The 16,147-nt window shown below is 39.8% G+C and overlaps 1 protein-coding gene, 1 non-coding gene and 1 pseudogene across 2 annotated transcripts in view; 1 reads left to right on the top strand and 2 right to left on the bottom strand.

Moving 5' to 3' along the window:
• The window catches only part of TXNRD3 (thioredoxin reductase 3), a 79,095-nt gene extending 62,948 nt beyond the window's left edge, over positions 1–16,147 (top strand). Inside the window, exons 16-21 of the mRNA XM_032269258.1 lie at positions 4,770–4,846; positions 5,417–5,573; positions 11,558–11,665; positions 12,371–12,466; positions 15,021–15,155; positions 15,676–16,147. Of these exons, the coding sequence (XP_032125149.1) occupies positions 4,770–4,846; positions 5,417–5,573; positions 11,558–11,665; positions 12,371–12,466; positions 15,021–15,155; positions 15,676–15,738 (636 nt within the window). The 3' untranslated portion in view covers positions 15,739–16,147. The remainder of the gene's footprint in view (positions 1–4,769; positions 4,847–5,416; positions 5,574–11,557; positions 11,666–12,370; positions 12,467–15,020; positions 15,156–15,675) is intronic.
• Positions 219–324, bottom strand: LOC116543594. Its single transcript, XR_004265628.1, has one exon. It is a non-coding gene; the product is annotated as a U6 spliceosomal RNA (small nuclear RNA).
• LOC116543577 lies at positions 1,869–3,386 on the bottom strand (annotated as a pseudogene).

The raw sequence follows: 16,147 nt of genomic DNA, 5'->3' as shown, positions 1-16,147 counted from the left end.
TTGAGTATCAGGGTATTCTTGCTCATGAAAGAAGCTTGGAGTACGTTTCCTCATTTTCTGTTCTCTAGCAAAATTCACGTAACATTAGAATTGGTTCCTTGTATGTTTTATAGAATTCACTGATGCAACCATCTACACCTAGAATTTTCTATGGAGATATATTTGACCACTGATGAATTTCTTTAATAGACGAAGGACTTTTAAGGCTTTTTTTTTTTTTAAATATGGAACGCTTTATGAATTTGCATGTCATCCTTGTGCAGGGCCGTGCTAATCTTCTCTGTATCGTTCCAATTTTAGTATATGTGCTGCCGAAGCGAGCACAAGGCTTTTTATTTTATCCTTGATTTACTTTTGATTAGTTATATTTTTTTCTAGGAATTTGTCCATTTCCTCTGAGTTTTCAAATGTGTTGGTATAAAGTTGTCCATAATATCTGTTAATTGGTTAGTTTTGTATTGAGGTATAATATACATGTAGTGAAATGCACAGATCCTAGGTGTACAGTTCAGTCAGCTTTGACAATGTCCATGTTCATGTAATCCACACTCCTTTAAAGGTAACAGGACATTTATGTGAGTCCAGAAAGCTCTCTGTGCTTTTTCCCAGTCATTGGCCCCAAGCAACCACTATTCTGATTCTGTCACCATAGACTCATTTTGTCTGGTTTGCCTCTAAATGTCACATAAGTGGAATTGTGCAGTATGTATTCCTTGTATCTGGCTTCTTTTATTCAGATTGATGTTTTTAGGAATCATCCATGTCGTATGCATCAGTCGATTTTATTAATGCAGCAGTTTATTCATTTTCCTGTGGATAGATACCTAGGCTCTTTGCAGTTTGGACTATTGTGATGAAAACATTGTGAAGAGTCTTTGTAGAAAGCTTTTTATAAAGATATATTTAGAAATGGTTTCGCTCTGTCGCCTAGGCTGGAGCGCAGTGGTGATATCACGGCTCACTGCAGCTTCTAACTCTTTGGTTCAAATGATCCTCCTACCTTAGCCTCCCTAGTTGCTAGGTCTACAGGCACATGCCACCATGCCTGGCTAATTTTTTTTTTTTAACGGATGGTGTCTCACTGTGTTGTCCAGGCTGATCTTGAACTCCTAGCCTTAAGCAGTCCTCCTGTATTGGCCTCTCAACGTGCTGAGATTATAGGCATCAGCCACTGCTCCCAGCTGACATATATTTTAATTTCTCTTGGACAAATAGGAGTGAAATTGCTTGATCATGGGATGGTTTTTACTTTTTAAAAAACTACCAGGGAGTTTCCAAATGATTATGCCATTTTGTATTTCCATCAGCTATATGTGAGGGCCTGGTTGTTCCAGACCCTTAGGACCTTTAGGGCCATCTGGCTTTCTCATTCTTGCCATTCTAGTGGATATATAGAGGTATCTTATGGCTTTGATTTGCATCTCCCTGATGACTAATGATGGACAGCAATTTTCATGTGTTTATTGGCCATTGATGTATCTTTTCTTTGAAGTGTTTGTTTAAATCTCAACCATTTTTTGTTGGATCATTTGAATTTTTATTCTTGAATTACGGGACTTCTATATATCTTGAGCATATTCCTTTTTCACATATATGTATTGTGAATATTTTCCTCCAATCTGTGACTTGCCTATGTATTTTTTAGTAGTATCTTTGTGTTAGCAGTAGTTTTAAATTTGGTGAAGTTCAATTTTATTAGTATTTTACTTTGTGGTTCATACTTCCTGTGTGCTTTAAGAAATCTTTGCTAACCCAAAGGTCATGAAAGTATCCCTTTGTTTCCTTCCTGAAGTTGTATAGTTTTACCTTTTATGTTTAAGTCTATAATCTGCCTTTAATTAATATTTTTAATAAACAACTTAATTCTCATTCATTTTAATTAGATTTTAAGCCGCTTTTGCTTTTGGAGGCTTTTGAAAAGAAAACTGACTTAGGTCCCTTTCACTGTCCATTGATTTCTTTTCCTGAAGGTTGTGTGATGTCGGCAAATCACCTTGAAGCTCTGCAATAACATCTGTCTTGATTTTCCATTCTGCAGCTTTCTTTGAACATGTTCTCTAGTTGAAGGTTTGGATAAAGAATACACTGCTGTTCTTGCCATTTCCAAAGCAGTCTTTAGAAAAGCCATGTCTGTCCCTTTATTATTTTTGGTCCCAAAAGGAGGATTCAAAATTGCTTGGACCTTCCATTAGATAATGAGCACACATCACACTGAACCATGCCAACATGTGTGAATTCAGACTCTTCCACAATCCTATTAAATATTCCCAGTGCATCTGCATCTATGTCAAATCCAACATACAACCCGGTTTCTCACATTGCAGTTCCAAGGCTAAGCACTCCACAGCCGCATCCTAGATCTGCAGACACTTTATTTTCCCCCTCATCACATGTGTTATGGATTGTATAGAACATACATGCTTCACTATGCAGTTCTTTTTTTTCCCATATGGATATACAGTACCACTTATCCAAAAGACTTCCCTTTCTCCATTGAATTGCTTTGGAGCCTTTGATGAAAGACCATTTAACTGTGGGTCTATTTCTGTGCTCTTCATTCTGTCCCATAGACCATTTGTCTGTCCTTTCCCCAGTACCACATTGTTTTGATTACTGGAGCTCTGTGGTAAGTCTTAGATCAGGTAGAATTTTAATTTTAAAATTCTAATTTTGTTTAGATTCTTTGTATTTCTATATAACTTTTCTCTTTTTTTTTTCATTTTTTTCTATTATAACTTTTAAAAATAGCTTTTTAATTTCTAGAAACAAAAGTCTGCTGGAATTCTGGCTGGAACTGTCTTTTTTTCATAGTCAGTTTGGAAGAGCCGATTTTTTAACAATATTGATTTTTCCAACATATGAATCTCATATGTTTTTCCATTTATTTGGGCATTCCTTAGTTTCTCTCAGCAATGTTTTATCATTGGGCTCTAGAGCTCTTTCACATGTTTTGCTAAGTATATTTCATGTTTTTAAAACTAATATGAATTATATACATATATATATATATATATATTTTTTTTTTTTTGAGATGGTGTTTCCCTCTTGTTGCCCAGGCTAGAGGGCAGTGGTACAATCTTGGCTCACCACAACCTCCACCTTCCAGGTTTAAGCGATTCTCCTGCCATAGCCTCCTGAATAGCTGGGATTACAGGCATGTACCACCCCTACCCACCCTGGCTAATTTTGTATTTTTAGTAGAGACAGGGTTTCCCCATGTTGGTCAGGCTGGTCTCGAACTCCTGACCTCAGGTGATCTTCCTGCCTTGGCCTCCCAAAGTGCTGGGATTACAGACATGAGCTACCATGCCCGACCTACAAATGGCATTTTTAAATGGTCAGCTGGTAGTATATAAATGTTGACCTTGTAGCTTGTTAGGATTCATATCTGCAAATAAAAACAATGCTTCTTCCTCTCTAGTCTGCATGCTTTTAATCTCTTTCTTGCCTTGTTTCACTGGCAAAGACCTCCAGTACAGTATTGACTAGAAATTGTGAGAATGGACATGCCTGTCTTGTTCCTGGTGTTAGGGGTGCAGCATTCAGTTTTTTATCATTACCAGGACATGACCTGTAAGTTTTCTATACATGCCTTTTTCTGGTGACGGAAATTTTCTTTTCTTTTATTCTGAAGATTTTAATTATGAAAGAGTATTTAATTTTATGAAATGCTTTATTGCACCTATTGAGATGATTGAATTGTTTTCTCCTTTATTCCGTTAATAGGATGAATTACATTGATGGGTTTTTGTATGTTAAACTAAATTTCCATTTTTGTCACAAACTCACTTGGTCACAAACAATCATCCTTTTTATATATTACTATATTTGATTTGCTAACATTTCATTAAGGATTTTATATCTATATTCATGAGTGTTGGCTTGTGGATTTCTTTTCTTTTAATGTCCTTATCTGATTTTGGTGTCAGTTGCTTATACTGGCCTCATAAAAAAGAAGTTGGGAAGTACTCCCTTTTCCTCTTTCTTTCCTGGAAGAGTGTGTGTACCATTAACATTATTTCTTACTTAAGTATTCCATAGACTTTCCTAGAGAAGCCACCTGGGTCTGAAATTAATTTATGGGAAGTTTACAAATTGTGAATTCAATTTCTTTGATGGTATAGGGCATATTAATTTGCCAGGGCTGCCATAGCAAAATACCACAGAGTGGGTGGCTTAAACAACGGACAATTATTTTCTCACAGTTCTGGAAAAGTACCACAGACTGGGGTGCCTAAACAACAGAAATGTATTTCTCACAGTTCTGGAGGCTGGAAGTTCAAGATCAAGGTGTTGGCAGGGTTGGTTTCTTCTGAGGCCTCTCTCCTAGGCTTGCACATGGCTGTCTTCCCCTTGTGTCCTCACATGGTCATCCTTTGGTCTGTGTTGCCCATGTCCTCATCTTCTTATAAGGACACCAGTCATACTGGATTAAGGCACACCCATGTGACCTGTTTTACCTTAATTATCTCCATAAAGGCTCTGTCTCCAAATACAGTCACCCTTGGAGTTACTTAAGGATAGAATTTCAGCATATGAATTTTGAAGGGACATAATTTAGCCTGTAAGCTTTTCAGACATTTGTATGTAAGTTTGGTAAGTTGTGTCTTTTAAGGAATCTATTTCACCTTAAGCTGCCGGATTTATTGGCATTGATTGTTTGCAATATTCCATTATTACCCTTTTAATGTATAAAAGATCTATAGTGATGTTCCCTCTTTCATTCCTGATATGGATAATTTGTGTTTTTGATTTCTCTCCAAATGCAGGTTTTGTTAGCTATTGGTCGTGACTCCTGTACAAGGAAAATAGGGTTGGAGAAGATTGGTGTCAAAATTAATGAGAAGTAAGTGTATTGGGATCATTGGACTGTTGCTGCACAAAGCAACAGGTTTCTGCACAAAGCAACAGGTTTCTGCAGATCACCTCTAAGAAATATTTTTTTAATTTATCTTATGATAAGTTCTGTGCCAGCTCTTTATAATCAATTTCTTCATCAGTGAGTAATTCTTATTGCATGCCTTAAAAAGCTCATGTATTAAACAATGACGTTAAGAAATAAATGCAGAGATATATTCATCTAATGTCTGTGATTTAGAGCACATCTTTATGACCTTGGTCAGGCAAAAAGATAAATTCCAAAGCTCTAAGTGAGACTGTGGAGACAGTCTGCAGATATCCTAGGCATTCAGGAAATGTCTGTGGCTTCCCCAGAGATGTTTTCTTTTGGAGCTACAGAAACCCTTGTTACTTTAAGTCATTGATCTTATAGATAATTGATATGGTGAGGTGCATGAGTTCTAAGAGAGGTCTTTTCTCTATGTATTTAGTCTTAGTCTTTTGGCTAATAGTATTAGTCAGCCAGCAGTGTTGAGTGAGTTGTAATCTGTTTTTTCCCCTTTTCAAAAACTACCAGAAGTGGAAAAATACCTGTAAATGATGTGGAACAGACCAGTGTTCCATATGTCTATGCTGTTGGGGATATTTTGGAGGGTAAGCCAGAGCTCACTCCTGTCGCCATACAGTCAGGCAAGCTGCTAGCTCGGAGACTTTTTGGGGCCTCTTTAGAAAAGGTAAGTTTCTTACTGTTTTTGAGATAATATCTTGATCAAGATCATAATTTTAAAAACTAATGCAAGTAAAACTTGTGTGCTTGTTTTCCAAGTAAAGGGTTCCTCAGGGGTATGATTTGCAGTAGACTATTTACTAATGGATTAAAATAAATACTTTTGGGTGTCCACTGTGTACAAGATGTTGCGCTGGGTGATACACAAAGCACAGGCCATGGTTAGCCCCAGGGGCTTACCAGGTAGGTGGGGTCATGAGTCAGGCAGGCACAGACTGAGCAGAAGACAGAGTATGGTTGTGTGCCAGAGTGCTGTCAGCAGATTGCTCTAGGTACACTGAAGGGGTTCATTCTAGCTGCAGGGAGGCAGAAAGCCTTCATAAGTAGACTGTTGCACTATAATAGCATAGGAGTTCTTGACATAAGTCAGGATTCTGGTCCTGGCTTCAGTGCCCACTTGGCCTATAAACATGGTCAGGTTGTTTAACTTTTGAGGACCTTAGTTTCATCATCTGCAAAGCCAAGGATGTGAATCAGATGATTTCTACAGAGAATTTCCACTTTTCATATTTTTAAATCAAATATTTGGGATGGGCTTTATAGGATGAGTAATTCAAAATTGAGGAAGCAAAGGACTTTTCAGGTGAGCAGTTAACTCAGCTAAGAATACAGAGACCTGTAGCACTTGGCTTGTGCTAAGGACTATGAGTAGTGTCCCAGGAGCTTTCAGCTGGGAAAGTACTGCTCAGCTCCATCAGGAGCTCTGTGGCCATGTGGTGGAGTTGGTGGGAGATGGATGACTGGGGAAGGGCCCTGCCTGCTACATTAGTGGGTGGGGTCAGGAACGCTGAGTGTACCATCTCATGCAAAGAAAAATTGTCCCAAACACAGTGCATAGAGCATTTTGGCATGTGTGTGGGCAAAGTAGTTGGCGATAGGGGAGTACAATTGGGAAGGGGCTGGAAAACTAATTTGGTGCCAGATCATCAAAAATCTTTGCCCCAAAAAAGAATTGATAGGGCCTTCTCTAGGCAGTAGGGATCTGGCGAGACCTTTATTTCCGCCAACTTTTTTATTTAGAAAGGTGTCAAAACACAGAAACCGTGGTAAACAATCACCCGTATTGAACCTGTCACCCAGATTCTCCAATTATTCACATCTGCTGTTTTTGCTTTGTCTCTCCTTTTCTGAATATGTATATGTGTAGTTCATATTCCTTTTTTCTTTTGCCGAGCTTTTTGCTGCCACTTTTTGAAGTGGCAGACATCAATGACATTTGTCCCTAAGTACTTCAGCATATATCTCCTAAGTACAAGGATGTTTACCTCCATAACTACAGTTCTATTGCCATATCCGAGAAGTTCAACAAAAATACTATAATACTCGATTTCCTAAGTTATTCCTTAAGAGTGTGTGTGTGTGTTTGTTTGTGTGTTTTGATTTGCACAGTACATTTGGCTCTTATGATGCTTAAGTCTCAATCTGATACAGTCCTCCTGCCTTTGTTTATTTTTTATGACACTGACTTTTTTCCTATTATTTTTAGTTGACACATAATGTTTGTACATATTTATGGGATACAGAGTGATGTTTTGGTACACTTATACAACATGTAATGATCAAATCAGGGTAGTTAGCATATCTGTTACCTCAAACGTATCATTTATTTGTGTGGGAACATTCTGTTATACCCTTTCTTCTAGCTTTTTGGAAATATGCGATGTATTCTTGTTAATTATGTTCACCCTACAGTGCTATAAAGCACTGGCACTTAACTCCTGTTTAGCTGTAATTTTGTGTCCATTAACCAACCTCTCCCCATCCTCCCCTTTACCCTGCCCTTCCCAGCCTCTAATAACCACAATTCTTCTTTCTACTTCCATAAGATCAACTTTTTTAGCTCCCGCATATGAGTGAGAACATGCAGTATTTATCTTTCTGTGCCCAGCTTATTTCACTTAATATAATATCTTCCAGGCTCATTCATGTTGCTCTGAATGATTAGATTTCATTCTTCTTTATGGCTGAATAGTATTTCATTGCATTTATATATTATGTTTTCTTTACCCATTCATCCATTATGGATGCTTAGGTTGGGTCCATATTTTGCCTATTTTGAATAGTGCTGCAATATATGGGTGTGCAGATATCTTTTTGATACACTGATTCTTTCCTTTGGATAAATACTCAGTACTGGGATTGCTGGATCATATGGTGGTTCTATTTTTAGTTTTGGAGACCCTCCATACTGTGTTCCATAGTGGCTATGCTGGCTTCCATTCTCACTAACAGTATGTAAGAGTTCCCCATTTTCCACATCCTCACCAGCATTTGCTATTTTTTGTCTTTTTGATAATAGCCATTCTGACCGGGTTATGGTATCTCATTCTGGCTTTGATTTACATTTTCCTGATGATTAGTGATACTGAGCATTTTTTCCTATACTTGTTGTCTATGTGTATATCTTGTGAAAAACACCTATTCAGATCCTTTGCCCATTTTTAAACCAGGGTATTCTTTTTTTTCCCTCTGAGTTGTTTGAGTTCCTTATATAGGTATATTAGTAACTTCTCGAATAGATAGTTTACAAATATTTTCTCCCATTTTACAGGTTGTCTCCACTCTGTTGATTTCTTTCTTTGCTGATTGCAGAAGCTTTTTAGTTGGATACAATCTCATTTGTCTGTTTTCATTTTGTTGCCTGTGTTTTTGAGGTCTTGCCTATAAAATCTATGCCTAGACCAATGCCCAGAAGCATTCCTCCTGTTTTCTTCCAGTAGTTTTATAATTTGGGACCTTATATTTAAGTCTTTAATTCATTTTGAATTGATTTTTTCACGTGGTGAGATATAGAGGTCCAGTTTCATTCTTCTACATATACTGTTTTCCCACCACCATTTACAGAAGAGTGTCCTTTCTCCAGTTTATGTTCTTGGTGCCTTTGTCAAAAATTAGTTGGCTGTAAATATGTGGTTTTATTTCTGGGTTCTGTGTTCTGTTCCATAGTCTATGTGTCTGTTTCCATGTTGATATTATGCTGTTTTGGGTACTATAACTTGTAGTATATTTTAAAATCAGGTAGTATGATGCCTCCAGCTTGATTCTTTTTGTTCAGTATTATTTAGGCTATTCAGCATCTTTTGTGGTTTCATACAAATTTTAATATTGTTTTTCCTACTACTGTGAAGAATGTCATTGTTATTTTAATAGAGATTGCATTGAATCTGTAGATTGCTTTGGGTAGTATAGTCATTTTAACAATATTAATTCTTCTAATCCATGAGCATGGAATATCTTTCTATATTTTTCTTTTTCAGTTTCTTTCACCAGTGTTTTGCAGTTTTCATTGTAAAGTGGTTCCACCTACTTGATTAAATTTATTCCTAAATATTTTATTTTTTGTAGCTATTGTAAATGAAATTGCTTTATTGATTTCTTTTTCAGTTAATTTGTTATTGGTATATAGAAACACTACTGATTGTTGTTTGTTGATTTTTGTATCCTGCAACTTTACTGAGTTCATTTATCAGTTCTAAGAGTTTTTGGTGGAATCTCGTAGGTTTTTCTACATATGAAATCACATTGTCTGCAAAGAGGGACAATTTCTCTTCCTGTTCTCCCAGTTTGGATGCCCTTCATTTCTTTCTCATCCTGACTACTCTAGCTAGGACTTCTAGTACTGTGTTGAATAAGATTGGTGAGAGTGAGCATCTTTGTCTTACTCCAGTTCTTAACTTTTTGATGAATCCAGGGTTTGTTTTTTTTTTTTTTTTTTTTTGGTATAATATCCCACATTCTGAATTTCTCCAATTGTTTTGCATGAGTGTGTTCAGGTGAAGAGCTTTGGGCATGGATTCTTCATGAGGAATGCTATGTGCTGCTTTGCTTCATCCCCCAGGTACCTGCCAAGGCCCTGCATGGAGACCTTGTGGGTGGGTGCATTTGGTGCATGAGGGTCGACTGGGGAGGGAGCTCTGCTGGCATTAATGGTGGAGGCCAGGAATGCTAAATGTGCAAGGACTTATCTCGAGTGCAAATAGCATTTTAGGGCGTATGTTGGCTGAGCAGCTGCCTGATACTGTAAGAAGTTAATTGTGGTGTCTGTGAGGAGGAGGGATTAGAATATGGAACAATATATGTAGAGCATAAAGAAAGAGATGAAAGGCACAAGACTGAAAGGAAGCCCATGGGAAGGGTAGCATGAGTCAAGTCCAGGTAGAGGAGATGGTCTAAGATGTGGGGAAGGTTTTTAGGAGAAAGGGGCAAAGTTGAGCCATTTCCGTTTATTATTTCTTAATTGATGTGAAACAGGAAACAAAGGCTTCCGTTAAGAATGAGGACTCCCATGTAAGCTATGGAATCTAGGGTCAGCTGCCAGTCAGTAAATGGATTGGCAACATGTGAGTGCCTCACAGAAGTCAGAAAATACCCAGGCAGTTCACATAGTTGTGTGATTTTCTCAGCCATGCTGGGGAAAGAAAATGAATGCTTGGCTTACCCATCATTTGCCAGTAGGCAAACATGAAGTGTCAAGAGAGCATAAGAATCTAGGCTAATGGAGAACTTGCCTGTGTTGTATGTAAATCCTCTGATTGATTTGGGGGATACCTGGTGGTGTTTTATTTTTCTTTGGGGTAACAAAGTATAGAAGCTCATTCAAACTAGGCAAATTGAGGGAGGTTACTGTAAGAATCCTGGGATTAATAGGTAGAATCACAGAGGAACCTAGAAAAAGAACTCTACTAGGGCTGGGCCTGCCTGCATTTGGAGATGGAGTTCTAGCTGCTCTGGGGCCCAGCAGCATAGCGGGGTGTTTGTACAGATGTGCTCGTCCTTGGCCTAACTTGGTGACAACTTTGCAGGTCCATTTCTTCCTGTTCCTCTACCACCTGGAAAATTCTCTTTGCTTCTAGTTAATTTTCCTACAAAAGAAAGAATTGGATTGACTCAGTTCACCTTTTTCTGCCATTCTGTAGATTTCTGGCCAGCTTATGTATTGGTGTTTGTGGGGTCAGATGGCTATCCCTAGTCTAATCACTTGTGGCCATTGGCAGGGGTTGGGGAACATACAGTGCTATGGGTTGTGGTGTCCTTTGAAGGGGCTGTGCCTGGGCAGGTACCTCTGCCACGTACACACAGTTTTCTCTCCATGCACATGGTTTCATGGTTCAACCAACAAAGTATTCCAGCTCCTTTCCACAGAGCCAGAGAGACCCTGTTGTGTCCCAAGTTGGGGCCTCTCCTAGGCAGGAGTGCCACCTGTGAACCTCGCTTCTCTGCGGGGCTGCTGGGGCTCTGCTTGCTAGCTTCGGAGTGCACAGTCTTCTTGCAATGACCATTCTTCTCTGACTCAGTCTGATAAAGGCTCTGGAGATGGTTCTGTCTTAACCCGTGGACTGCAGAAATGACCTGTGGTCATCCTTGTCCCTGTGGTATATTAGCACTCCCCCAGACATATTCACACACTCACATGTGCCATCCCCGTTTGATAGTCAAGAACACCCAGTTCAGCACTGTTGAGCTGCCTACTTGCCTTGCCTCTCAGTGGCATAAGGAATATGAAATGGCCAAGAGGTAGTCTCAGTTTCCAGTGAAGTAGCATAATTCAAGGTTGCCTGGAAGAAGTGCTCCAAGAGAGCAGAGCCCAGAATGATGGGCATGGAAAGAAAACATTTTGGAGAGTGTCTTTAGGGGCAGCTGGCTGGCACCACCTCCACTACTACCTTCGGGTTTTTGGACCTCCGAGTCTGTTCTCCAGGAGAGCCGATCCCATCTGTTGGTGGCTGGCCAGTGTGTGGTCTCTGCCCCTGAAGCAGGGACCCATCCCAGGTCTCTGTTAATGTACCTTAGAATTTTCCTGAAGCAGTTGGCATTTTAAGAATTAGTTACACTGAACTGGACTCATTTATTTTCTTTTTATAAATATATGTAATATAGATTTTTGCTATAAAGTATCACAAAATAAGATTATGTAATTTATTTATTTTTCAGTGTGATTATATTAATGTTCCAACTACGGTGTTTACTCCTCTGGAGTATGGTTGCTGTGGATTATCTGAAGAGAAGGCTATTGAAGTATATAAAAAAGAGAATCTAGAAGTAAGATTGTGTTTTATTACTTCCTTAAAAAATTCTCTTTTAATCAACAATTTGTCTTTGCAGTCACTTTTTATTTCATCATTTTGCAAGTTACTATGATGGTTATATTGCAGGAACTCACATTCCTATTTTAGGAAAATTAGCAATTAATTTAAACCCTGTCTAGCAAACAAGAACAATATGGTTGAGAAAGAGGGAAGTATAGTCTATAAGTCAGGACATTTGAATTACAAGTAACAAAAATCTATTTGAACAAACTTATACAAGGAAGCTCAAAGTTATTTTACTTCCACTCCTCCTCAAATTTGCTGGAATGTGAGCCCCTGTTATCGGGGTCAGCTGTTGATGTCAGGATCTCAGCCTTCACCTCTGCAGCCTTCACCTCTGCAGCCCACACAAGGGCCTGTGCCTAGTGTGCTGCCTTGGGTTGCTGATACTTTATACATGTTTGAAAACTAAATTTCGTATGTGGATTTTTGTTTGGACTAACAGCCAAGCATGCAAAACAAAGGTCAACACATGTATGCAGCTGGCGTTTCAGGAGCCTTGGCCTAGGTGCCCCAACAGATGTAAAGGTGGGGTTACTGAACTTTAAATTTATGAAAGCTGCTATGGAGATTATTGCCTTTATAGAATTAAAGAGCCTATCAAGGAATGGTTTCCATATACATTAATCCTGCCCTTTTTCTCTCTCTCATCTTCCAGATATATCATACTTTGTTCTGGCCTCTTGAATGGACAGTAGCTGGCAGAGAGAACAACACTTGTTACGCAAAGATAATCTGCAATAAATTCGACCATGTATGTAATGCCACTAGAAGCCAAAATGCTGTGATTTTTAAATGTAGCTTTTATTTTTAGTACTGTATTTGGATTTGTATACATATAAATTATATATATATAAATCCAAATACTAAAATATATATATATATATTTTGTGTGTGTGTGTGTGTGTGTGTGTGTGTGTGTGTGTGTGTGTGTGTAGACAGGATCTTGCCATGTTGCCCAGGCTGGTCTCCAACTCCTGGCCTCAAGTGATCCTCCTGCTTCAGCCTCCTGAGCAGCTGGGACTGCTACATTTTTATAATCTTTCTAAAGATAGTTTTCAGGACAATGCAGAGTGCCTCCATGTTGTCATCTAGTTAACATGTCACAGAGGCTCAGCAGTGACAGTTTGTAATTGAGCCTTACCAGTGTCCTCTCAAAGCATACCACTGAAAGCTGCCTTTTCCCAGGGCCATCTTGATAGCTTGATAGTTTAAACTTGATAGTTTGGAACTAGAAGATCTGTGAAAATTTTGGTCATCAAATAATAAATTGTAAGTTGTTTGTGTGCATTTTATAAACAGACTGAATGTGTGTCTAAAGTCTTTAGATGGAGATGTTCACGCAAAGTGAAACTCGGCTTAACTGAGCTAATTGCTGATGCTTTCACTAAAGCAGCAGCCCATCATCAGAGGCTTTCCTCCTGGTTACAAGGGGTTAGCATCAAAATGGTTAACAGCCTTCCTCAGTAGTGTAGTTTAAAGCACAGCTTATTTATAATTTGCTTTATAAAGAATTCTGAATGTAGAAAGCAGTGTTCAGACTTGGTTCTTCTCTTGAAGAGTTTATCATCTGTCTGGGGAGATGAAACATAAAAATAGATAAATGTGAACAGCAACAAGTGGCATTTACATAAAAGTTTACTGAACAGCAGTCATGATCTTGTTTAATTACCACATCTCTGTATTTGTCTTCTTCTCAGTATAACAGAAAACAGGGTGTCCCAGACTAGTAGCCCATTAGCATGTGCTCTGTTGCCTGAATGGTGAAGCCATCCAAAGCTCTAGGGCTTAGTCCCTTAGTAGTTGCATATGGGCTACAGGGCAGTGACAGGGATGGTGGTCATAATAGCCCCGAAATGCGCCAGGTTGGGCAGGTTTGCAGCTGTGCTCCTGAGGGTGGGTGTTCATGTGCTGGACTACATCCTGTTTCTTTGGGACAGAGTTATCTGAGGTCAATTTATGGCAGTTTGGGCAGCCTTTCCAAAGGGAGCAGAGAAAGACTGTATACAATGTTACCCTCTGAAAGCGAGAGGGTGGGCTTTGATGGGAGAGCCACAGCTGTAGCAGGAGTTGCAGCTGTCATGCTAGTTCTGACCTCCTCATGGGGTTGTGGGCTGCACCTCTGTGGCTGTCAGCCCCATTTCCCATCGCTGAGCCTTCTGCGCTATCCCACACTACCCCTCAGGACCCCACCCAGGTCCCCAGGCCACACTCTTGGCCTTGCTCTCTAACCATGGGAAACGTGCCCCTTCCCTTTACCCTGGCCACATGCCCGTTTCTTGAGTAGCACCCTCAAACTTACAAAACGGAAATGCTAGACTCTAGTTCTAGGGTCAGAATTGTAAATGAGACTTCCTTCACTCAGGACCTTCATTTTCAGTTATCAGTGGAAATTCTCATCAAGTGTCCTTACTTTGCTCTGAGCCACCCTCCTTTTCTGCTTGCTGAGCAACGCACCACCTCAGGTTTCAATGCAGTAGTCTTCTGTGGGCCCTGGGAAGTCACTCAGTAAACCCCAGCCCAGGCAGCCTCTGCCTGTCTCCCCTCTGGAGTGCCTTCCAGCAGATGCAGATGAGTGTGGCTGCTCTGAGCTGTTGCCTCCTCCAGAAGCTCAGTGGGTAAGGATTTTTCCTGACCCTGGCCTCTGTTGCCCTTTTGTAGTGTTTCTCTTCATCTCTTGTATACTTTTACTGTTGAAGGATACAATGAAGGATAGTCTGAGAAAGGAACATTGACAAATGGACAGCCTAGAATGCACTATTACCGTGGAAAGCGACTGCACATCTTGCTTGCCATCTTGGTGGGTCTGCTCATTGCCTACACCCTGTATCTCTCAGCACACAGTCCTGGGTGACAGCCCTGCACTAGCCTCTCCTCTGTCTCCACTTGATGTTGGGAGCAGGGTACCTTGCTTCCTGGGCCAGTAACCTCTGATTTCCAGTAAAACCTGCTGCCTTAGAGTTACTCCAGTGTTGGACTTTAATTCAGATTTGTTATGTTGTTGTTGAGCATTGTCTCAGCATAATTTGGAAATTTACATCATACTAATGAACTCCTTCATGCAGTGGGTAAATTGCTTGTTCTAGTAAATTTGAGTGCAAATTAACTCTGGATGTGCATTTACTGGCTCATTTAACAGATTCTTACAGTGGCTCACAGTTTCATGGTAATGTTCTCTGCTCACTTGACATTAAAGTTCTTTTTCTGTAGTAGATGCTGTATATTTTAACTGTGAACTTGCAGTGAATGGATTCGTATTCAGACCATTAACCTACCAGGATTCTCTTTGTTTTGTTTTTGTATTAAAGGATCGGGTGATAGGGTTTCATATTCTTGGACCAAATGCCGGTGAGGTTACCCAAGGCTTTGCAGCTGCAATGAAATGCGGGCTCACAAAACAGCTACTTGATGACACCATTGGAATTCACCCCACATGTGGGGAGGTAGGAAACAAGATGTTTTCAAAATTGGCTTCAGTTGATATAGTTTGAAAAACTATTATAAAGCACTTGTCAGAAAGATGTCATATTAGTAACTGATTTGTATATTTTATTTTTAATTTATTTTATTTTACTTTTTTGAAACAGGGTCTCTGTTACCCAGGCTGGAGTGCAGTGGTATGATCTTGGCTCACTGCAGCCTCCACCTCCCGGGTTCAAGTGATTTTCCTGCCTCAGCCTCCTGAGAAGCTGGGACTGCAGGTGTGCACCACCATGCCTGGCTAATTTTTGTATTTTTAGTAGAGACGGGGTTTCACCATGTAGGCCAGGCTGGTCTCAAACTCCTGAACTCAAGTGATCCGCCCATCTCAGCCTCTCAAAGTGATGGGATTATAGGCATGAGCCACCGTGCCTGGCCAGATTTGTATATTTTAAAGAATCGCATAAATGTAATATTCAGAATGTGTTTTCTTAAAGCAGTGCTAACTTCTAAATATGTATGTGTTTTCTTCTTCTTGAACAGGTGTTCACAACTTTGGAAATCACAAAATCCTCAGGACTAGACATCACTCAGAAAGGCTGCTGAGGCTAGGCCTGCTGCTGTTTAGTTTTCTTTGTCATTCTCATTTCTCTCAAAGATAAGAATGTTCTCAGATAAAATGAGCCTGTGCTCATGACAGCTGCTCTGTTACTCAGGGACCAGTACAGGGCTCTCTTATGACACTGAGATGAGAAAGTAGACAAGGAGACAGGACAGCAGCAGGCATCTGCCTTGTGGCCTCACTGACTGCGAGAAGCAGTGGGACTGCTTCCTTGACGCCTTAGCTCGCAGCCCCGTTATGAGGTGAGCCAAGGCTGATTCTCGCAAGCGAGGACTGAGCTTTCCTTGGAAAGACCTTTGAGTGGCACCATTCACCTAAGTTAGCTTTTCTGGTCGCCGGTTATCCCCTTTGCTTTGTTGTTTCTATGAAAATATATTTTCAGTTATGAAACTC

This window comes from Sapajus apella, unplaced genomic scaffold, assembly GCF_009761245.1.
Source record: "Sapajus apella isolate SASKATOON/1434 unplaced genomic scaffold, GSC_monkey_1.0 scaffold190, whole genome shotgun sequence".
In the NCBI taxonomy this organism is placed as follows: domain Eukaryota; kingdom Metazoa; phylum Chordata; class Mammalia; order Primates; family Cebidae; genus Sapajus; species Sapajus apella.
The sequence above is the reverse complement of the archived record's forward strand: the minus strand, read 5'-3'. Positions and strand labels throughout refer to the sequence as shown.